The following is a 23,927-nucleotide window of genomic DNA, read 5'->3' as shown; positions in this document are numbered from 1 at the left end:
ATCTCGGCTCACCGCAACCTCCGCCTCCTGGGTTCAGGCAATTCTCCTGCCTCAGCCTCCTGAGTAGCTGGGATTACAGGCACGTGCCACCATGCCCAGCTAATTTTTTGTATTTTTAGTAGAGACGGGGTTTCACCATGTTGACCAGGATGGTCTCGATCTCTTGACCTCGTGATCCACCCGCCTCGGCCTCCCAAAGTGCTGGGATTACAAGCGTGGGCCACCGCGCCCGGCTAACAAAGCTGTTTTTTAAAAAATGCAGACACTTCGCAGTTTCTGCCCTGGCATGCGGTGGGGGAGAGGAGAGGAAACAGGGTTGGGGGCAGGCTGCTCGGGGAGCTGGAGCTGACCACAGGCCGTTTGTGAAGCATCATCACTCACCGGGAGGATGGTCACAGGCGTGGCCAGGGGCAGGTGTGGCACCATACAGGAGGTCGAACGGGCCCCATTCTTCCACCTGCAGGAGAGAGGGTGTGGGCACTGAGGCAGCAGGTGTCCCAGAGCGGACCCCGCTCAGCTGGCAGGACCTGCAGGCTGGGGCAAGCCACAGAGTGGAGCCCACGAGGGCAGAGCCACCCGCAGCCGCCCCCAGCCTCAGGGGCTGCCTCCCTGGAGCCCAGAGAAGACTGTGCTGTGAGTTTGGGGACTGAATTCTGCGCAGATTCCTTTCTAAGGAGCGTGGGGGAATCACGCCTCACAAACCACAAAAGCTTGTTAAATGGGTGGTTTTGACACGGTATACGGTGACTCTGTCATGGCATCACCCGACAGACAGCAGACCTCCTTAACTCAAGCATTCCTTTCTACTGACTCCAAGTTTTTAGGCAAAGCTTAACTCTTTCAACCAACTGCCAACTGAAGATCCCTAAACCCACCTATAACCCATAAGCCCTGCTCCAAGATATCCTACGTTTTGGGGCTAAACCAATGTGCACCTTCTATGTATTGATTATTTATTGATTTTTTTGACGTGCACCTTCTATGTATTATTTATTGATTTTTTTGAGATAGGGTCTCACTTTGTCACCCAGGCTGTGGTGCAATGGCGAGATCTCGGCTCACTGCAACCTCCACCTCCTGTGTTCAAGTAATCCTCCTGCCTCAGCCTCTGGAGTAGCTGGGACCGCAAGTGAGCACCGCCACACTGGCCAATGTTTTTGTATTTTTGGTAGAGATGAGGTTTCACTATGTTGCCCAGGCTGATCTTGAACGCCTGAGCTCAAAGTACTGGGATCACAGGCGTGAGACGCCACGCCAGACCTGTGTATGGATTTCTGATTCTATCTGTGATTCCCGTCTCTCTGAAATGTATAAAAACAAATTGTAACTGACTGCCTCAGGTGCACTTCTTCGGGACCTCTCGACTGTTTCCCGGACCATGGTTCAGAATAAACTTGTTTAAGTACTTTGGCAGAATTTGGTTTTTCTGTCTGTCATCACTTTGCCCTTGGAGAGCCAGTCCTGGGAGACCCAACACTGCAGACCACCCGAGGAGGCAAGTGACTCTGTCCTGTGTGAACACAGCAGGCAGTGCCCGCTCTCAGCGGGACAGCCTTCCCTGCTGCACAGAAAGAGCTCCTGCAGAGCACCCGTGACCAGGCTGCTCCATGGCTGAGCTGGAAGACAGATCACAGCCACCCCATAGTCCTGCCCGAATACAGACAAGACAGGGGTGCCCTTCAACCACGAAAGTGACCAAGGTGGGGGGCTGTGGGCAACGCTGGCTTCATAAACAGTGACGGCCCTCACCCTGCCTTTCTTCTTCAGAAAACATCAATGGCTGGGTGTGGTGGCTCATGCCTGTAATCCCAGCACTTTGGGAGGCCAAGGCAGGTGGATCACCTGAGGTCAGGAGTTCAAGACCAGCCTGGCCAATATAGTGAAACCCTGTCTCTCCTAAAAATACAAAAAATTAGCTGGCCGTGGTGTGCCTGTAATCCCAGCTACTCAGGAAGACTGAGGCAGGAGAATCGCTTGAACCCAGGAGGTGGAGGCTGCGGTGAGCTGAGATTGTGCCACTGCACTCCAGCCTGGGCAACAGAGAGAGAGACTCTGTCTCCTGACAGCACCAGAGTCCAGAATGGGCCCCGCTTCCCTGGACCCCCCTCAAATCATGTAACAGCCGGAATCCCGTTAGCCCCAGACTCCTCATGGTGCCTCTGCTGCTTCCTCCCGCGATGTAGCCAGTGGAGAAACCTGTTACCGGCAGGTTCTACGTGTGGGTCTCTGAGTGACAGCTTTACTGTGAAGAAAAGGCATGCAGGGTGTGGACAGCGGAGCTGATGGGGGCTGCTGGTGCCAGGCTGGCACCCCCAAAGACCCGCACACAGGGGGGTGCATGGGTTTCCCTAACAACAGCATGGGAAGGCTCCAGGGCAGCAGGGGCTCTGGCCTGCAGAGGGAACCCACAGCTGGAGCCCTGTCATCTTCCAGTGGCAGGAGGACGCCTTCAAACAGCAACTGGCTCTCCAGGTCAAGGCTCCGCCTCCTCATCTTAGAGGGTGGAGTGGGGTCCAGCCCTCCTTGTCGGACGGTGCCCCATCACAGGCAGTGGAAACTGGCCCCTTGGCTTTCAAGGCATTGGACAAGATGCTTGCCCAGCTGCCCTGCTCTGGCTCTGGCAGTGCTGGGACCACAACAGCCTGCTGCTCAGCCCTGCACTGCTGTCGGGAGGCTGACCGCTGCCAGACCCCGGACCTCAACAGCCTGCTGCTCAGCCCTGCACTGCTGTCGGGAGGCTGACCACTGCCAGACCATGCGCACCGGGCTGCCGAGAGGCCCGGGGGTTCGGGACTCCCCCCAGCCCTGCTGCCGCCTCCTTGCCCACCTCATCCTTGGCATTGCCTGAGGGATCCTGCACCCCTGCTCGCACGGCGGGCCTGAAGTGGGTATCGGTACTCACGTCCTTCCTCACTACGTCTGTGACATCATCCAAGTGCTTCAGTCGCCCCTGGTCAGAACCGCTTCCCAAAAAGCCCAGACTCATCAGCTCTGGATGGGGAGACCAGAAGGGCCAGCGGGTGAGTGTGGATTGTGCCACTACAGGGACTTGAAGGGCTGCTGGCCGATCAGAGGACCCTCTTACCGTTAAGGAGACAATTTTTTTTTTTTGAGATGGAGTTTTACTGTTGTTGCCCAGGCTGGAGTGCAGTGGCGTTATCTTGGCTCACCAAAACCTCCACCTCTGTGGTTCAAGTGGTTCTCCTGCCTCAGCCTCCCGAGTAGCTGGGATTACAGGCATGCGCCACTATGCCCGGCTAATTTTTGTAGTTTTAGTAGAGACAGGGTTTCACCATGTTGGCCAGGCTGGTCTTGAACTCCCAACCTTAGGTGATCTGCCCGCCTCAACCTCCCAAAGTTCTGGGATTACAGGCGTGAACCACTTTGCCTGGTTTAGGCAACGTAGCAAGTCATCATATCCACAAATTTTTTTTTTTTTTTTTTTGAGACAGAGTCTTGCTCTGTCACCAGGTGCCAGGCTGGAGTGCAGTGGCACAATCTTGGCTCACTGCAACCTCTGCCTCCTGGGTTCAAGCAATTCTCCTGCCTCAGCCTTCCAAGTAGCTGGGACTACAGGTATGTGCCACCACGCCTGGCTATTTTTTTTTGTTTATTTATAGAGATGGGTTTTCAACGTGTTGGTCAGGCTGGTCTCCAACTCCTGATCTCAAGTTGATCCGCCTGCCTCAGCGCCCCAAAGTGTTGGGATTATAGGCGTGAGCCACCAAGCCGGCCCGACTTTATCGTTTTGGTGATGTGGCAGGAGGACTTAGGACGGAGGTTTTGTCTCATGATGAGCTAAACAAGCAGACATCACCAAGTATTGATTTAAGAATGTCAAGAACTGAGGCCAGTGTGGTGGCTCACGCCTGTAATCCCAGCACTTTGGGAGGCAGAGGTGGGTGGATCACCTAAGGTCAGGAGTTCAAGGCCCTGGCCAACATGGTGAAACTCTGTCTCTGCTAAAAATACAAAAATTAGCCGGGCGTGGTGGTGCACACCTGTAGTCCCAGCTACTCTAGCTGAGGCAGAGGAATCATCACTTGAACTGGGGAGGTGGAGGTTGCAGCGAGCTGAGATTTCACCACTGCACTCTAGCCTGGTAACAGAGAGAGACTCCTCCCCCCCCCCAAAAAAAAGTCAATCACTGCATTAGAGCACCAGGCATTTTTGGAATGCTATGTCACCACTGGTTATGAATCCAGAGCGGTGGAGTCCACTCCACTGTGCAGCTGGTGTGAGCTACAGAGCCCTGGACCCACCTTGAAGGAAGCCCGGGCTTCCTCAGCTCCGCCTGGGCAGCAAGGCCTGGGGCAGGCTATGGGAGCTGTGGGATCAGGCTCCCAGTCAGCTGCACGGGGCAGATACACACCCCTGAGTGAGGCTGCTCTGAGACACTGTGGCATTAGCAGATGTCCCAGGGGGACCCATCCCTAACAGAGGTGGCCAGAGGTGAGGGAGTGTCTTCAGGGATTCTGCCTCGCTTGCAGGGCCAGAAGACAAGTGGGATTTCCAAAGGCGTCAGCACAGGCCCAGGGTGGAGGACACCAGCAGGCAGCCAGCCTGGGGACAGAGGTTTGGGTGGAGGAGGGTGTGGGGACCCCAGGAGTGGGTGGAGGATTAGGTGGAGGAGGATGTGGGGGCCCAGGTGTGGGTGGCCTTTGAGGCAGTCAGGTACGTGGAGGTTTAGGTGGAGGAGAATGTGGGGACCCGGGGGTGGGTGGAGGTTTAGGTGGAGAATGTGGGGACCCGGGGTGGGTGGAGGTTTAGGTGGAGGAGGATGTGGGGGCCCAGGTGTGGGTGGCCTTTGAGGCAGTCAGGTACGTGGAGGTTTAGGTGGAGGAGGATGTGGGGACCCGGGGTGGGTGGCCTGCGAGGCAGCCAGGTGTGTGGAGGTGTCTTCCCACGTGTCTTCGGAATGTCTCTGACTCACCTTTCTTGATGTCCCCAAAAAGGGCCAGCACCCGCACCGGCTGTCTCCTCCACACAGGCAGGGTTTCGAACATCTCAACGGGACTCTTCTATTTATTAAAACACCAAAACAGGACACTGTGCCGGCTATTTGGTTACAGAGCCCTTGCGTTACAATGAAAATGCTTCCCTGGATGAACGCTCACCCGAGACTCATCGGAGACGTACCTGCTGAAGCCCGACTGGGCCTGTCCTGACCCCCATTACCCTGTGAAGCGCCCACCCCCGCCCCAGCCTCGACCTCCGTCTCTGACCCCCAGCCGTCTCCAGCCAAGGGACAGTAGGTGTGAAAGGGTTTACTGATTTTTTTTTTTTTTGAGATGGAGTCTCGCTCTGTAGCCCAGGCTGGAGTGCTGTGGCACCATCTTGGCTCACTACAAACTCTGCCTCCCGGGTCCTGGTTCAAGCAATTCTCCTACGTCAGCCTCCCAAGTAGCTGGGATTACAGGCACGAGCCACCCAGCTAATTTTTGTATTTTTTAATAGAGACGGGGCTTCACCATGTTTGGGCAGTCTGGTTTTGAACTACTGACCTCATGATCTGCCCGCCTCGGCCTCCAAAGTGCTGGGATTACAGGTGTGAGCCGCTGTACCCGGCGATTTTATTTTTAAACAGAATTGCTGTCACCCAGGCTGGAGTGCAGTAGTGTGATCTCGGCTCACCGCAACCTCCACTCCTGGGTACGAGCGATTCTCCTGCCTCAGCCTCCCAAGTAGCTGGGATCATAGGCATGCACCACCATGCCCAGCTAACTTTTGTATTTTTAGTAGAGAGCGTTTCACCATGTTGGCCAAACTGGTCTTGGTCACCCAGGCAGCTTCAAGAGAGGCTTGGAGAAGAGATTCCCGAGGTCACAGCCACCCGGGGAGAGGTGAGCCTTGGGGGCAGGTGAGGCCCCGCAGCTGCTCCGCCCCTGTCAACCAGCCGGTCCAGGAGGGCAGCTGGCTCTGAGCTCACCTGCCCTGTTAAAGGGCCAGCCCCCCCAAGGCACAAAACTCGGGAGGCCTCGGCTTTCAGAGCTCTAGTCTCTATTCCTACAAAAATACCACCCCAGCTTCTTCTCCGAGAAAACATCGAATGTCAGATGACGCTGGTGCTGTGTGGTGGGGGGGACCTGGAGGTCCCAGAGGCCCTGGGATGGGGAACCGTGGAGGTTTCAGCAGTGGCATGGGGGCTGGGGTCGTGGCTGTGGACGGGGCCGGGGCTGAGGCCATGGAGCTTGAGGAGGGAAGGCTGAGGAAAAGGAGTGAACACCTGTCACCAAGCTGGGCTGCCTGGTCAAGGACAGGAAGATCAAGTCCCCAGAGGAGATGTACCTCTTCTCCCTGCTCATCAAAGAATCTGAGATCATTGACTTTTCTCTGGGGGCCTCTCTCAAGGACACAGTTTCTTCAAAACTGTGTCTCAAAAACACAGTCTTTGAGAGAGGTGCAGAAGCACACCCGTGCCGGCCAGCGCACCAGGTTCAAGGCCTTTGTTGCCATCAGGACTACACAATGGCCACATTCATCTGGGTGTTAAGTGCTCCAAGGAGGCGGCCACTGCCATCCGTGGGGCCATCACCCTGGCCAAGCTCCCCATCGTCCCCGTGCAGAGGCTACTGGGGGATGGGATCGGCAAGCCCCACACCGTCCCTTGCAGGTGACAGGCCACTGCGGATCTGTCTGGTGCACCTCATCCCCGCTTCCGGGGGTACTGCCATCGTCTTGGCGCCTGTGCCCAAGAAGCTGCTTATGTTGGCTGGTATCATGACGGCTACACCTCAGCCAGGGGCTACACTACCATCCTGGCAACTTCCCCAAGGCCACCTTTGATACCATCTCTAAGACCTCTGCCTGACCCCCACCTCTGGAAGGATACTGTATTCACCAAGTATCCCTAGTAGGAATTCACTGACCACCTCATCAGTGTGCACCAGAGTCTGCGTCCAGAGGACCCAGGCCCCAGCTGTGGCTACAACATCGTGTTTACATACAAGAAAATAAAGTTAATTAATCCTGAAAAAAAAATACCACCTCATCTGACCCTTTCCTTAGAATTGGGGCAGATTGAAGCCTGCTGGGCAGGAAGAGATGACTTCGCTCAACCTTCAGAATGTGAGCTGGAGGCCGGTGCAGTTTCATGCTTAGTTCAGGGGTGCCTTGCTCCCCGCTGGCTGCCTCACTGAGAGCCACACCCCTTCTAGAGGAGCTTCCTGTGGGTGGTGGGCAAACTTAAACAGACTGGGGTGTGGGGTCAGGTGCATTGGCTCATGCCTGGCATGCCAGCACTTTGGGAGACTGAGTCAGGTGGATCATGAGGTTGGGAGTTCGAGACCAGCCTGGCCAACATGGTGAAACCGCATCTCTACTAAAAGTACAAAATTAGCCGGGCATGGTGGCGCGTGCCTATAAGTCCAGCTACTCAGGAGGCTGAGGCAGGAGAATCACTTGAACCTGGGAGGCTGAGGTTGTGGTTAGCCGAGATGGTGCCATTGTATTCCAGCCTGGGCAACAAGAGCAAAACTCTGTCTCAAAAAAGCCAAAAAACCAAAAAACAAAACCAGACCAGTGGACTTGGCACAGTAGAAATGGTTCTCTTGCAGCTCAGGAGGCCAGAGGTCTGAAGTCACGGCATGCTGGCCGGCAGAGGAGATGAGCCCGGCCTCTCCCCCAGCTCCTGGGGCTGCTGGCACCATGGCTGGTGGATGCCTCACTCCAGTCTCTGCCTCCATTACCACGTGGCTGTCTTCCCTGTCTCCATGGCCCCAAATCTCTTATGGGGACACTAGTCGCAGCATTAGGGCCCACCCTAAGTCCGGAATGACCTCATTTCATGACCCTCAACTAAATCAATAGGGCAAAGGCCCTATTTCCAGATAAGATCTCAGGGGACACAGTTCCACCCTCTCAGCCTGGGCCCCCGGCTCCTCGGCTGGACTCTCAAGAAGGGCCCACATCTGGCTGGCATCGGCCAGGGCGTCTGCTCCTGGGGGCTGGACTTTGAGACATGCTGAGGACGTGCCAGCCACCCCCTCCTGGCCCTCTCCCACCTGCTACCAGAGCCTCGTTCCTAGGCTTGGAAGAAACAAAACTGCCATACCAAAGCCATTTACTCAAAGCCGCCACTGAGTGGGAGCTGCTGTCAGAGGAACCCGGAAAGAGTGTTTGCTGTGAAGCCTGCAGCAGTGCTGCCCGGGTGCGCTGGCATTCCACGGTCCTGCCCGCCCCGGGCATTCCACGGTCCTGCCCCCCGCGGGCTCCTTACCGACTCCTGGTCGTAAAAGGCCTTGAGGTGGCTGCGCCACTTCTTCCGGCGCTGGAGCAGCCCGCTGCGGGAGAAGGGCAGGCACAGGAAGCACACCCAGTTGCTCATGGCGTGCACCTTCCCCGAGGTCCCGGGGCCTACCAGGATATCCACACACTCGAAGCAGTAGCATCTAGGGTCAGACAGAAAACCACAGCGGCGGACATGACAGCCCGCGTGTACCAAGAATGGCAGAGGTGGGCCTGAGCCTTGCTTCGGAGGGAAAAGTCGTGCTGGAGCTCACTCTGGGAAGGCCAGGTGGTGGACCCGGCAAGGGGGACACGGTCCTTCCTAGGGACGCAGAGTGACAGGAGCCAAGCCGGGTGCAGAGGACAGGGAGGTAGGCTCATAGGCAATGGCAGATCTCAAGGAACCCCCTAAGTCACCTGTCTGCCCCCAAACTCTGGAGCCTGAGGAAACAGCATAGGGACTCCCAGCAAAACCAGCTGGGGGGAGAGAACTTGAGGTGGGGGGAGCTGTAAAAATGAAGATGGCCCAGGACAGAGGGGATGGGCTGGCGGATGGAGCCGGGGCTGGGGGGTAATGGCTGAGGGCTGAACATGTCCCCCGTCACCCTGGGTCATGACTGGCAGCCTGGGTGTGGGGTTTCCATGACTGCACAGTACTGAGGCGATACCAATACTGGCATGAAAAATCACAAGTGCCAGCTGCAGACACCCGACTCCCGTACGTCAGGGCTCTATGCCCAAGAGGAACACATCTCAGGCAGAAACCGGAAGCTTCCAGGGAAATCATCCCTTTGGGAGGAAAAGCTACCCACACTCCAGAATGAGTAGCTGAAAGGATGGATGTGTCCTCAGCTCCTGGCAGTGGCTCCTTCACCCTTCACCCCCCCACCGAGCAGGGCCCTGGCCTCACCGGGTGCAATCGGGGTTTTCGCAGATGAGCAGTGTGCCCCCGGAGGAGCAGATGGAGCAGTAGGATTGGTATCCGTCATCGTCGTACAGGAAGAGGGCGTCCAGGAACTTGTCCTTGGGAGGAGCGAAGCAAGGCGGGCTTGTGTCCTCCCTGCTCTGAGGCCGTGAGGGAGTCACACCCAGCCTCCCTGCCTACCTTACACGGGGCGCATATCCCTCCCTCAAACAGAGGGTGCTGCGTGTGAACCTGGAAGCTTCCGCAGCAGAGGCAGATCTCTAAAGGAAACAGTCAAAGTGCAGGGTGTTTTACGGTGACGTCAAATGCAGCAGAAGACTTAGGAATACATTCAGCCAAACAAGCGTGAGGCTTATACACTGAAAACTGCAAAACATGGTTAAAAGATATTAAGGAGGCCAGGCGCGGTGGCTCACGCCTGTAATCCCAGCACTTTGGGAGGCCGAGGCGGGTGGATCACGAGGTCAAGAGATCGAGACCATCCTGGTCAACATGGTGAAACCCCGTCTCTACTAAAAATACAAAAAATTAGCTGGGCATGGTGGCGCGTGCCTGTAATCCCAGCTACTCAGGAGGCTGAGGCAGGAGAATTGCCTGAACCCAGGAGGCGGAGGTTGCGGTGAGCCGAGATCGCGCCATTGCACTCCAGCCTGGGTAACAAGAGTGAAACTCCGTCTCAAAAAAAAAAAAGATATTAAGGAATACAAAAATTAGCCGGGCTGCTGGTGCGTGCCTGTAATCCCAGCTACTCAGGAGGCTGAGACAGGAGAATCATTTGAACCCAGGAGGCGGAGGCTGCAGTGAGCCGAGATTGCACCATTGCACCCCAGCCTGGGCAACAAGAGCAAAACTCCATCTCGAAAAAAGAAAGAAAGATGTTAAGGAAGACAGGCGTGGTACCTCAAACCTATAATCCCAGCACTTTGGGAGGCTGAGGCGAGCGAGGTCAGGAGTTTGAGACCAGCCTGGCCAACATGGAGAAACCCTGTCTTTAAAAAAAAAAAAAAGAAAGAAAGAAAGAAAGATGCTAAGGAAGATGGAACAAAATGGAAACCTATCCCATGTTCATGGATCAGAAGACTTAATATTGGCTGGGTGCAGCGGCTCACGTCTGTAATCCCAGCACTTTGGGAGGTTGGGGTGGGCAGATCACCTGAGTTCAGGACTTCAAGACCAGCCTGGCCAACATGGAGAAACCCCGTTACTACTGAAAATACAAAAATTAGCTGGGCATGGTGACGGGTGCCTGTACTTCCCACTACTCGGGAGGCTGAGGCAGGAGAATCACTTTAACCTGGGAGACGGAGGTTGCAGTGAGCCAAGATCATGCCTCTGCACTCCAGCCTGGGGGACAGAGTGAGACTCTGTCTCAAAAAAAAAAAAAAAAGAAAAAAGACTTAATGTTGTTAAAAGAGCATGAGTCCCCAAATGGATTTGCAGACCCCTCCCTAATTCCCATCTGGCTTTTTGGCAGGAGTTGACAGTCTGATCCTAAATCCATTTGGAAATTCGAGGGCTCCAGAAAAGGCAAACGCACGTGGAGACAAAGTCAAGGAGTGGCTGCCTAGAGCTACAGAGGGGAAACGGGAGCCGGGGTTCAGAGTGACCAGTACTAGATCGGGATTTTCTTCTGGGGGTGATGAAAATCTTCTAAAATTAGGTAGTGATGATGGTTGCTACCTCTGTAAATAAACTGAAATACTTCAAACTGTATGCTTTAAATGAAGCTTCAGGGGCCTTGGGAGGGGGAGAAGGGGTACAAGTGGCATAATGGGCCCTCTGGCTTCCCCGGGATCTCACTGTCTCTCAGGCTGGAGTGCCGTGGTGTTGGCATGGCTCACTGCAGCTTCCATGTCCCCAGCTCAGGCGATCCTCCCAACTCAGCCTCATGAGTAGCTGGGACTACGGGTTCATGTCACCATGCCTGGTTATTTTTTTCTTTTTTTATTGAGACAGAGTCTCACAACGTTGCCTAGGCTGGTCTCAAACTCCTGGGGCTCAAGTGATGCTCCCACCTTAGCCTCCCAAAGAGCTGGGATTAGAGGCGTGAGCCACTGTGCCGGCCTCTTTCACCGGGCTGTGGGTAAGCGTGCAAACACTCCACTCACCTTCTATGTTCCGCTGGTTCACCTTGACTTCATATGCAATAAGCTCTGGAAAAGAAGACAAGAAGTAGCCCCTTTCCTTCCTCCTCTGATCTCTTCATTTAAATACGGCCAGGAAGTGAGCATCACTCGTTCATTGTCCGAAGTCACAGGAGCCTGAGCACCTCTCCCACCCCTCCCCCACACCTTATCTTGGTGTGTTAAATGCCTGGCCTGGGGGAAGGCTGTGGGTGGGGAACCTCCTGCCCTTGCTGGGGGTATCTGAAAAATGCATGAACATTCCAGAAACCTGGAACTCCAGACCTTTTCCAGGCCTGGGGGCCGAATCCTACGAGACCGATCCAATAAGCAGATGAGCCCTCACCTCTGCCTGTGGCCGCGGGAACGGGGCTTGAGAGCTCACTGGATCCCACCAAGATCACATCCATGCTGGGCTCGGCCTCCAGGTCCAGGGCTGGGGTGGCTGCCATGGGGACGCCGCGCCGGGACACAGGACACGCAGACACAGAAGGGAAAAAGCCGTTGACACACCCCAGCACTGGAAGCAGCTTGCCAAGCAGACCCTGCCCCGCTCAGGCCACCTGCACCCCCAGTGACACCCACCTGCCCAACCAGGGACGAGGGGCAGGAAGGCCGAGGCCACTGCCAGCACTGAGAGGGGCTCGAGGGTCCCCTGTGGTGTGCACCCTGCCTGGCCCTGTCACCACCTGGAGGACGGGTGGTTCACTTCTCCCCAGAAAGGGGAGGGCAGGGGCCTCATGAGGATGGGGGCCAAGGGCCGCTGCAGCCCCTGATGTCCTTTGGCCCGGCCTTCGACCCCTCAGGGACACCCATCCTCCAGCCTCCCAGTGTCCCCCAGGCCAGCAGGGACCCCTGGGGATGGTCTTGGCCAGCCACACCCTCAAAGGCAAGATGGCCAGGGAAAGGGAGAAAGAGACTCACCGATTTCACAGGGCTGCTGCCAGGGCTCCGGGTAGAGGCAGCAGGCGGGTTCAAGGTTACAACCGTCCGGGTCTTCCAGGCGCCGGGTCCCAAGGGAGGAGCGGGCCATGGAACCAGGAATGGTGCAGGGAAAGAACCAGCTGGAACGATTCAGGCCCACGAGGGACAGAGGGGGTCAGAAGGCTCCTGGCTGTGGGGGTGAAGAAACTGGGCGTGTCTGCGGGGGCGGGGAAGGGCGGGGGCGGAGCAGCCTTCAGGGCCGGAGTGGAGTGGGAGGGGCCCGAAGCTGGAGGGTCGCTGGGGTGGGGAGCTGGGAAGTTCGCGGTGGGGAGGGAACCCTCAGGTAGGGTAGGTTAAGCACTCAGCGGGGCTGGGGAATTGGGGTACAGAGAATGGGGCCCTTCGGGTGGAGTGATGGGTGGGGTCTAGGGACCTTAGTGGGGGATGGGACTCAGGGGAGGGGTGGAGATGGGAGGATTGGGGATGGGGCTGATGAGGGGTGTTTCAGTAGGGGGCGCCCTTGGTGGAGGGTGGGGTGGCTGTGGGGTTGGGGCAGGGCGCTCAGGGGTGGGCTTGGGAAGGTCATGCGGGTGGGCTTCAGGGCAAAGGTGGGAAAGGGGTGAGGGTGGAGGTGCCCTGGGAGGCGGTGGGGCAGGGGTGATGTGCGGGTGGGTGGAGGGGTGGAGGCGGGGCCGGTGGAGGTGTGGGTGGATGAGGCCCAAGTGGAGATGCCCTGAGGGCAGGGTGGGCAGGTGGCTCATGGGGCTCAGGGAGCTGTGCCCAGGGATTAGGAAGGGAGTGGGGGTGGGGTGGATGGTGAGTTGGAGACGGGGCATTCAGGGGAGGTGGTCCTCTGGCAGGACGGGGGTGATGATAAGGTAGGGTGGGCGTTCAGGGGTGGGCTCAGTAGGGAAAGGAGCGGCGGGTGACAGCAGGAGTGGAGGTGTGATGAGGTTTCAGTGGAGGTGGCCTTTGGGGCAGGACAGGGGTGCAAATGGGGTGGGGATGGGCCTTAGGAAGCTCAGGGTCGGTCAGGATGGGAGGGGTGGGGGTAGATGGTGAGGAGGAGATGGGGGTGTTCAGGAGCTTGGTGTTTGGGAGGGGCTTGGGAGCTCAGCCTGGAGCCCCAGGGATGGGGGCAGCTGTGGGGAGATAAACAAAGAGGGAAGGGTGGGGTAAGGGGTGTTGGGTGGGGAATGTCAGGGCAGGTGGGGGGTTAGGGGCTGGGAGGGGTAGGTTCAGAGTGGGGGATGGAAGGTGGGGCAGGAAAGGGTGCAGGAGGACGGGGTGGGCAGAGGGGCACTGTGGGAGGTGTGGGTGGGTTGGAAGGGGGACTTTATTGGAGGGAAGTTGGGGGCTTCAGAGCAGAGGGCGGAGGACCGCTGGGCAGGGCTGGAGCCGCAGGGCTATTACGGTGGCGGGGGACAGTGGGAGAAGATCTGTGGGCGGGAGGTGACGCCCTGGAAGTGTGGGCTGGGCCTGGTGACTTCCTCTTGCAAGTACCTCATGAAGGGTCACCACACAGGAGCAGCCTGATGGCCCCTCAGCTGCTGGCCCAGGAACAGAGGCATCTCAGGGAGGCTCGCCAGCGGAGGCTGCCCAATGCCTGAGGCCTCCTCCCAGGAGGACACTGAGGGGCTGTGACATTGTAATATCCTGTGTCTCCAGAATGGAGAGGGCGTGTCTTGTGGTGGCTGATTCCAGGGTGTCTGCAGGTTCATTAGTGTAATCGCAGTGTCCACCGTGGCCTGAGGGCTGGGTGGGGGTTGGGGCCGGGACTAGCACCTCAAGGTTTGCAGAACTTCAAAGCTGTTTTAATGGTTTCTTTGGTTTTTTTAATGAAAAAAAGTGAAGGGAGAGAATGCTGATGAAGACAGTGAAATCACTTCCCTGTGATTGAGTAAAATGTTCTTGATTGCTTCTCCTTTTATTCCAAAGAGTTTTTTTTTTTTTTTTGAGACGGAGTTTCACTCTTGTTACCCAGGCTGGAGTGCAATGGCGCGATCTCGGCTCACCGCAACCTCCACCTCCTGGGTTCAGGCAATTCTCCTGCCTCAGCCTCCTGAGTAGCTGGGATTACAGGCACGCGCCACCATGCCCAGCTGATTTTTTGTATTTTTAGTAGAGACGGGGTTTCACTGTGTTGACCAGGATGGTCTCGATCTCTTGACCTCATGATCCACCCACCTCGGCCTCCCAAAGTGCTGGGATTACAGGCTTGAGCCACCGTGCCTGGCCCAAAAAGCTTTGTTTTTAAGGCACTCACTGGATTGAAAGTGATTAAAGGGAGCCGGCCCTCCCTCCCCTGACCCCAGCCCCATACCCAGCCTCCCCTGATCCCAGCCCCACACCCAGCCTCCCCTGCCCCTGTGGTGCTGTTCCCGCCTGCACAAGTGGAAAGCGGGGAACTCCTGGAAGGGTGGTTTTCTTTCTTTTTTTTTTTTTTGAGACAGGATCTTGTTCTGTCGCCAGGCAGGAGCACAGTGACAGGATCTCAGCTCACTGCAACCTCCGCCTCCGGGATTCAAGTGATTCTCCTGCGTCAGCCTCCTGAGTAGCTGGGATTACAGCCATGCACCACCACGCCCGGCTAATTTTTGTATTTTTAGTAGAGACAGGGTTTCACCATGTTGGCCAGGCTGGTCTCAAACTTCTGACCTCGAGTGATCGGGAAGGGCAGTTTTCTAAAGGTTTGAAGGGATGACCTCCTGGAAGGCGGGGAGCTCCCAGCCTTGGTGGAGCCTGCAGGAGGTTCTGTCCAGGGCGGGTGCCCCGGTGGAGGCCACCGGACAGGAAGCCCCTTGTGACCATCTGAGCCCCCGGTCCCTACGCACTACCTGCAGCTCAGCAGAGACCAGAGCGGCCTCAGCAGGGGAGAGGCCCAGCGCTCTGCAGATGGGCCCCAAAGAGCCAGCCTCTCATGGGAAGCCCTCGGGGGGCTCAATCCCTGAGGCCACCCCTGGCATCGGACCCTGTGTATGCCCACCAGCATGCAGGCCACAGGTGCTGGGCACTGGGGGACCTCTGGCCTCATTCTCCGATGCCCCAGGAAGCCTGGAGGCCACACACGTGGTGGTGTGTGCCTTAAAGCTCCCAAGCAGGGCCCCGGGGCTAGTGGAGCACAGTCCCCCTGTGTGGCTGCCCCTTCCTGGCACTCATGGGTGCATCTGGCACCTTCCTTCTGCATGACCTCCCATGCCCCCCACCCAGCCTGGAGGTTACCTGTGTGCTGGATTGATGGGGTGACCCACAGCTCACCCCACATTGATTTCCGATGCCATCGAGCCTAGGGGGTCTGGAAAGACCCTGTGACTCAACTTGGCTTTGGCCCCGGCCCAGCTGGACCCAGAGTGGTCATATACAGTGTGGGCCGTTAGGGTCAGGAAGAAAAGACAGGACGGCAGCCGCTGCTGTGGACGGCAGCCCTGGGGGCCTGGGGTGGTCACTGAAGCCTCACCCAGCCCAGCTGGCTGGTGCACTGGACCCCAGCAGGGGCTGTGGCTTCTCCCACCTTCCAGAAGGCACTGTCATGGGTGTGCTTGGGAACAGCGTGCGTGGTCAGATTGCTTGGGACACACTGCCTACTGCTCGTCTGCTTGGAGGGTCAAGATTTGCATCCCTGCGTAAAGTCTCTGAGAAGCACATAAGACAGACGCCCTTCATCAAGGGAAGCCTCTGTCTCTTCCGGAGCTGCCAATGCAAAGAGCCTTCCCCTGATGGTGCATTTCTAAATGGCACGTGAAACTGTGTCCGAAAACACCAGGTGGGAAACCACACTCCAGAAGTGAGAAGACCATGCTACTCAGCCTCTGTCCAGGAGCCCGTGATGGTGTGAGGACTGGTGCCGATGCCGGCTGGGGCTGGGGAGCCCCGGGGACGCCACGCAGTGCACTCTGCCCTCCAGCCCACGGCCTGGACCGAGGTTGTCTCACCTCCGCCTGATCAGTCTACAGGCAGCAGGAGCCAAAGCCGGCATCTGGGGACAGGCTTGGGGCCTTGGGCCACGGGGGGCTTCTGTGGGGCAGACCGAGGTGGTGATCTCGCAGGCGAAGGGACGTGGTGAACCCTCCACATTCAGTGGCCGCATCGAGTCACATGACCCACCCAGCTGTAGTGGGGTGGGGAGTGGTGGTATTCTGTGTTTGTGGGGTGAATGAATGAATGAACAAACCTTTTTTCTTCTCCCGAAGAGGAAGTGCCTCTGGAGTCAGAGGTGACGTGACCCTTGCATCGCCTGACCTAGAGAGGACATCGCCTGATCTGGAGAGGACTGCAGGGTGCCCCAGGGCCCAAGCTCCAAGACTTCTCCAGCACCACACCCAGGCCAGCGGCTCTTTGAACCTTGGACAAAGCTGACGCTTTAATGCTGAGAAAGACGCTGAGCACGGTGGCTCGTGCCTGTAATCCCAACACTTTGGAGGTTGAGACAGGTGCATCACCTGAGGTCAGAAGTTTGAGACTAGACTGACCAACATGGTGAAACCCTGTCTCTATTAAAAAATACAAAAATCAGCCAGGCATGGTGGCAGGCACTTGTAATCGCAGCTACTCGGGAGGCTGAAGCAGGAAAATCACTTTAACATGGAGATGGAGGTTGCAGTGAGCCAAGATCACACCATTACACTCCAGCCTGAGCAACAGAGCAAGACTCCATCTCAAAAAAAAAAAAAAAAAAAAAAAGAAAGAAAGAAAACAAAAGAAAAGAAATATACTGAGAAAGACAAGTCCAGTGCCCACAGCGAGGTCCTAGTGCTCTCCTGCAGACGTCAGCAACATCTCAGAGCAGACCTCAGACAAGGCCATTCCAGACAATAATAAAGCGAGTGAAAAATAAGACCACTTCCAAATCGCGGCTCCCACAGAAACGAGGTCCCTGGGCCACCCACGAACATGACCGCACATCCTCCTCTCCTGGCTGAAATAGATGCTTGCAGCCTCTTCCCGGCCCCTCTTTGGGGTTCACTGAGGCTTCCTGTTGAAGAACTGCCACCCTCCTTGCGGAGCCCAATCCAGAGCTGCGGCCACGAGCAGTCAGATCGCCAGGGACACGCTGTGGTCACAGTTCGCATCTTTGTGTTAGAGTCTCTTAGAATCTTGAAATACTACCTCTGCTTAATCCATTAAATTACCCACCATGGCCAGGTGAGGTGGCTCATGCCTGTAATCCCAGCACTTTGGGAGGTTGAGGCGGGCGGATCATGAGGTCAGGAGTTCGAGACCAGCCTGGCCACCATGGCGAAACTGCCATCTCTACTAAAAACACAAAAATTAGGGCCGGGGGCGGTGGCTCAAGCCTGTAATCCCAGGACTGTCGGAGGCTGAGGCGGGTGGATCACGAGGTCAAGAGATCGAGACCATCCTGGTCAACATGGTGAAACCCCGTCTCTACTAAAAATACAAAAAATTAGCTGGGCATGGTGGTGCGTGCCTGTAATCCCAGCGACTCAGGAGGCTGGGGCAGGAGAATTACCTGAACCCGGGAGGCGGAGGTTGCGGTGAGCCGAGATCGCGCCATTGCACTGAAGCCTGGGTAACGAGCAAAACTCCGTCTAAAAACAAAACAAAACAAAAAAAAAAACACACAAAAATTAGCCGGGTGTGGTGACAGGCACCTGTCATCCCAGCTACTCGGGAGGCTGAGGCAGGAGAATTGCCTGAACCCGGGAGGTGGAGGTTGCAGTGAGCAGAGACTACACCACTGCACTCCAGCCTGAGGGACAGAGCAAGACTCCGTCCCTTGACACCCCCAAAAAAAGTTACCCACCATTTCCCCCAAACCTACTAAGTAAAGGAAATATCCTTTATGGTACATTTATAAAAGCCAGGTATGAAATTATGTTTTGTCTGGAAAACGAATATGATTTGTGCATCCGTCACATATTTTCATAGCTCAGTATTCAAAAGCTGCAAAGTGGGAACAGTGAATGGTGCCAGATTGCAGCCCCCATGCTCTGGAGCTATGAAATAAACTCTCTTGCAAACCTTAAGTCTCTTTTCTCCATTCCTTTCATTTTCTTTGTGACCCTTGGTTGTCTCTTTCTTATAGATTTGAAAGCCTCTTTCTGTGTTAAAAACATTAACTCATATACTCCTTGTATATATAAGTCACAAATATTTTCTTCAGCTTATTAACCTGTTTTACCATTTTACAGCATTTTTCTATGCAAGCTTATTACACTATCATCAAGTTGGGTCTATGAGTGTTTTTTTTGGCTTGCATTCTTTCTAGCACACTTAAAAAGCTCCTCTTCACCCCAAGATGATATAAGCATGCACCTTTATTTCCTTTGGGTATTTTATTTCATTTTTTCCACGTCAACATTTCATGTCTTCATTGAAGTCATTTTATATGTTAATTCTAACTGGAATAGTTTTAGTGTTTGCCTTTCTACAAATGACTCTCCAGTTCTCCCAAGGTCACTGACTGAACACGCCCTCCATTTCCTGACGCATTCAGAGCCCTGTGTTAATCACCTGCATTCTCCGAGTGCCTGTGTGTCAGGCTTTGCATTTCACTCCAGAGGTGTGTCTCTTTCTGTGTCAGAGCCCCCCACTCCCGGCTGACTGCAGCCTTATGCTACATTTAAATGTCTGGTGCCACGTGACAGTCTTCAGAAGTGTCTTGTCCCATAGTCACTCACCTTCCAGAACATTAAATCAAGTTTTTTGAAAAATCCCACTGGTAATTTGATTGGAATGGTATTAGATTTATACAGTAATTAAGGAATAACTGACTTGTAAAAATACAGTTAAGAAGTCAAATCCACAGCCGGGCGAGGTGACTGACCCCTGTAATCCCAGCACTCTGGGAGGTCAAGGTGGGCGGATCACCTGAGGTCAGGAGTTCAAGATCAGCCTGACCAACATGGAGAAACCCTGTCTCTACTAAAAATACAAAATTAGCTGGGCATGGTGATGCATGCCTGTAATCTCAGCTACTTCGGAGGCTGCAGCAGGAGAATGGCTTGAACCCGGGAGGCGGAGGTTGCAGTGAGCAGAGATGACACCACTGTACTCCAGCCTGGGTGAAAAGAGGAAAACTCCATCTCAAAAAGAAAAAAAAAAGGGGTTAAATCCAGTCAGGGCATGGTGGCTCACGCCTGTAATCCCAGCACTTTGGGAGGCCAAGGCAGGTGGATCACGAGGTGAAGAGATCGAGACCATCCTGGTCAACATGGTGAAACCCCGTCTCTACTAAAAAATACAAAAAATCAGCCGGGCATGGTGGCGCTTGCCTGTAATCCCATCTACTCAGGAGGCTGAGGCAGGAGAATTGCCTGAACCCAGGAGGCAGAGGTTGCGGTGAGCCGAGATCGCGCCATTGCACTCCAGCCTGGGTAAAAAGAGTGAGCCTCCATCTCAAAAAAAAAAAAAAGAAAATGAGCCCTTGTAGCTGAGTGTAGTGGCTGACGCCTGTAATCCCAGCACCTGGGTGGGCAGATACTTGAACACAGGAGTTAGGGACTAGCCTGGCCAACATGGCAAAACCCTGTCTCCACTGAAAGTACAAAAATTAGCTGGCCATGGTGGCACATGCTTGTAATCCCAGCTACTCGTGTGGCTGAGGCATGAGAATTGTTTGAACCCGGAGGCACAGGTTGCAGTGAGCCAAGATTGTGCCACTGCACTCCAGCCTGGGTGACAGAGTGAGAATCTGTCTCAAAAAAAAGTGACTATTGATTGGTGTTGTGAATATTTTTTCATTATATTTTCTCTCTTTCTCCCTTCCCTTCCCTTCCCTTTTCCTTCCTTCCTTCCTTCCGCTTTCTTTTCCCTTTCTTTCTTTCTTCTTTTCTTTTCTTTCTTTTTCTTTTCTCTTTCTTTCTTTCTTTATCCTTTCTTTATCCTCTCTCTCTCTCCCCTCTCTCTCTCTCTCTCTCTCTCTATTTCTTTCTTCTTATCTCACTCTGTTACCCAGGCTGCAGTGCAATAGCACGGTCTTGGCTCACTGCAACCTCCACCTCTCAGGTTCAAGTGATTCTCCTGCTTCAGCCTTTTGAGTAGCTGGGATTACAGGCACACACCACCACGCCTGGCTAATTTTTGTATTATTAGTAGAGATAGGGTTTCACCATGTGGGCCAGGCTGGTCTCGAACTCCTGACCTCAGGTGATCCGCTCACCTCGGCCTCCCAAAGTGCTGGGATTACAGGTGTGCGTCACCACGCCCAGCCTACTTCCTATTTTTAACATCAAAATGATCTATGTTGCTTCTACAACATTGCTTCTACAGCTGAAGCAATGCTTTGCCTGCAGATTAAACAGTGACACGTTGGTCACCATAGGGTCCCAGCACTTGGCCCAGCCTCCCACCAGGGCTGGCCCGTCATCTGTGGTGCAGGACACTCAGTCTCTCACCTGCCCCCACTGAGGGACATCTGGGTAGTTTCCGTTCTTTTGTCCTCACCCTTAATCTCAGGAGACTCCCTTCCAGCCCCAAACCAGGCTGCATTCTCCTCTGTTCTCTGCGCCTTGGCAGATCAGGAACAGGTGGGGACATGTGTGGAGACGGGACGTCCCCAGAGCACCCTGGCCTCAGTCCTGCTTCCATGGCCCGCAGTGGCTCAGGACCAGTGCACCAGAGACCCAGCGGGGCTGAGGAATGGACAGGGTCTGCCCGAGGGCTCAGAGCCAGGGCCGAGGAGCTGGCATGGGGGTGCCCTCAGAGGCCCTGTGACTTGGAGACACCCGGTGTGTTTTCTGCACACGTGGCTGTCACTCAGGGGTTGGTGCCTTTCCCTAGCACTAAACCGTCAGCACCTCTGGGGCCTGCTCCCTTGTCCCTGGCTGGGTGGGGAGGCTGAGGGAGCCCTTGTCCGTGCAGCAGGTGTGTCCCGACCTGTTCCGGGGCAGGCCCTGGGCGGACGCTGGGAGAAAACCAGCCAAGTCTCTGGGAAAAGTGGACCCAATGGGCAGGGCTGTGGCCCAGGGTTAAGTGTGCAGGGGCAGGTTCTTTGAGGACCTGGGCTAGGTGGAGGACCCTGCAGAGGTATAGGGGTGAGGCCAGAGGGCAGGTCTGCTGGACAGGGGGAGGGTTCTTCCATGGAGGAACAGGGACTGGACCCCCAGCAAAAGGCCAGTGATGGCAGGGGGGGAGGTCAAGTTGCACTGGGGCCTGGAGGAAGAGTAGGTGCTGGGCTGGGCCAGAGGGGCCCCAGGATGCAGTGGCTTCCATTCTGGTGTCCAGGGCCATGGGTGCTGCCAGCGTAGAAGGCTCCCGGGACCCCTCTGAGCACAGGCTCCCCTCGGTTTTCGGGGGCTCTTCCTGTCTGGGGTGAGACTGCAAACCAGCCCTGAGCACCTGAGTCAACCTTGGATGGCAGGGCCCAGGTGAGGGTTGTAACAGTGGGGTCAGGGTGCCCCTTGGCACAGGCAGCCACGTGCCGGTCCGGACAACAGGCTCCTCCTGGGCCTCCTGCTGAGGACACCCTTCTTACCCACCTCCCTCTGTCAGGCCACCATCAGACTGGATTCAGGGTTGGCCGATGCATCCTGGATCCTTTCCTTGTCCTTCTTCTCTGCACTGCCGCGTGGGGACGGACCCTGGGAAGCTCCCATCAGCACCCAGCACCCCTAGGTGTCCCCTTCCTTCTATTCTGGGCTTTCTGACTGTGATGGAGCCGGCTGTGTTTGATGCTTTTCTTTTTTTTTTGAGACAGAGTTTCATTCTTGTCGCTGGAGTGCATTGGCGCCACCTTGGCTCACTGCAACCTCCACCTCTTAGGTTCAAGCTATTCTCCTGCCTCAGCCTCCCAAGTAGCTGGGATTACAGGCACCCGCCAGCACATCTGGCTAGTTTTTAAAATATTTTTAGTAGACACATGGTTTCCCCATGTTGCTCAGGCTGGTCTTGAACTCCTAACCTCAGGTGATCTGCCTGCCTCGTCCTGCCAAAGTGCTGAAATTATAGAAGTGAGCCACCATGCTGGGCCTGCTGCTTGTTTTTAACCTCTTTGGTAAAGAGAGCTCCGACTACAAACCCTAGTGCCGATGGGGCCCATGGCGGGGGTGGGGGTGCCAGAGGGCCGTTCCCTGGTGCTGCGCTGCCCACTCCTTGGTGCTGATGGAAGGCCCAGCGTGGAGAGCCTCCTACCCTGGCAGTGACCACGTGGGCAGGGGGAAGATGTGGAGGGTGGAAGGGAGGGAGGGGCTCTGTTCTAGGAAGTCCTTGGAGGCTCCTCGGGCTCCCCCCAGTGGTGTGATGTGAGCCACAGCAGGAGTCCATAGGTGGTGGTCTTCATACCGCCGGCGCCTCCTCGGGAAATGCTGGCAGAGGCCTGAGCTCAACTTTGGTCCTGGGTGTGGGAGAGAGTTTCTGCAGGTGATGGAGGCCTCTGAAGGGGAGCCACGAAGGGGTTCTTTGAGGGGCTCAAGCAGCCCCAAGGACTCAACTCTAGAAATCAACAGGGGGATCCCACCTTTCCCAGGGAAGGGCCAAGGACTTCTAAGAGCAGAAGCCAGTAGATCCCTGTGTGTTCTGACTCCCAAGACGTGGGTATGTAGAGCCACAGTCACTAAGACCACAGCGCCCAGGTGAGCCAATGGACACACAGACTGTGGAAGGGGGAAGATGCAGAAATGGACCTCACGCCTGCGGACAACTGGCCTTCTACCAAGGCGCAAAGTCCACTAGATTGAGAAATGGGTATTTCCAGTGCCAGGGCAACTGGACATACACCTGCAAAAGAATAAACCTCAGCTCCTGCCCACTTCACACCATACACAGAAGACAATTTGAGGCTGGCTCGGTGACTCACCCTCATAATCCCAGCACTGTGGGAGGCCGAGGTGGGCAGATGACCTGAGGTCAGGAGTTCGAGACCAGCCTGACCAACATGGTGAAACCCCATCTCTACTAAAAATACAAAACTTAGCTGGGAATGGTGGCACATGCCTGTTACCCCAGCTACTCAGGAAGCTGAGGCAGGAGAATTGCTTGAACCCGGGAGGCGGAGGTTGCAGTTGTACTCCAACCTGGGCAACAGAGGGAGACTCTGTCTCAAAAAAAAAAAAAAAAAAAAAGAGAATGGCAGATGAAGGCAAGTTAGGGAAGCTTGCTTGTGTAGATGGTGTTAGGCCATTCTTGCTTCCCTCCCGAGAGATACCCAAGGCTGGGTAATTTATAAAGAAGAGAAGTTTCACTGGATCATGGTTCTGCAGGCTGTACAGGCATGGTACCAGCATCTGCTCAGCTTTTGGGGAGGCCTCAGGCAGCTTACGATCACGGTGCATGGCAAAGTGGTAGCAGGCACTTCTGATGGTGACATTGGGAGCAAGAGAGAGAGGAAGAGGTGTCACATGCTTTACACAAGCAGATAGCCTGAGAATTGACTTATCACCAAGTGCCAAGACATTCATGGGCCATCAGGCCCCATGATCCAATCACCTACTACCCTACCCCACCTCCAACACTGGGAATCACACTTTGGTGTGAGATTTGGAGAGGACAAACATCCAAACCATATCATAGATTCTTCTGCTATCAGCTTCAGGCCAATAAGAATCCAGTTGTTGTCAGTGATTAACTGTTGTTCCTGGCAGAGAGGGGAGGTGGGATATATTTTGTCATCATAGAAAGGAAAAAAAAAATCACAGGATCAGATCATTTAATGCAGAAAAAGCATTTGACAAAATTCAATATCCGTTCACAATAAGAACTCTCAGAGAAATAGAAATAATGGGAACTTTCCTCAAGTTGATAGAGAACATCTTCAAAAAACATGCAACTAG

At 55.3% G+C, this 23,927-nt stretch overlaps 2 protein-coding genes across 3 annotated transcripts in view; one reads left to right on the top strand and one right to left on the bottom strand.

Annotated features, from left to right (window-relative positions):
* DNMT3L (DNA methyltransferase 3 like) overlaps positions 1–11,777 on the bottom strand; it is a 17,686-nt gene extending 5,909 nt beyond the window's left edge. For both annotated transcript variants that reach the window (XM_032276572.1, XM_032276571.1), the window contains exons 1-8: positions 11,621–11,777; positions 11,260–11,304; positions 9,332–9,411; positions 9,137–9,249; positions 8,219–8,390; positions 4,934–5,021; positions 2,903–2,991; positions 382–457 (exon numbers count right to left, since the gene is read on the bottom strand). In XM_032276572.1, the coding sequence (XP_032132463.1) occupies positions 382–457; positions 2,903–2,991; positions 4,934–5,021; positions 8,219–8,390; positions 9,137–9,249; positions 9,332–9,411; positions 11,260–11,304; positions 11,621–11,726 (769 nt within the window). In that variant the 5' untranslated portion in view covers positions 11,727–11,777. The remainder of the gene's footprint in view (positions 1–381; positions 458–2,902; positions 2,992–4,933; positions 5,022–8,218; positions 8,391–9,136; positions 9,250–9,331; positions 9,412–11,259; positions 11,305–11,620) is intronic.
* PWP2 (PWP2 small subunit processome component) overlaps positions 1–23,927 on the top strand; it is a 613,222-nt gene that overhangs the window by 123,891 nt on the left and 465,404 nt on the right. The gene's annotated exons all lie outside the window — the stretch shown is intronic.

The sequence above is a fragment of the Sapajus apella genome, unplaced genomic scaffold (assembly GCF_009761245.1).
Source record: "Sapajus apella isolate SASKATOON/1434 unplaced genomic scaffold, GSC_monkey_1.0 scaffold8, whole genome shotgun sequence".
Lineage (NCBI taxonomy): Eukaryota > Metazoa > Chordata > Mammalia > Primates > Cebidae > Sapajus > Sapajus apella.
Note: the sequence above shows the minus strand (reverse complement) of the source record. Positions and strands in the feature narration are given on the sequence as shown.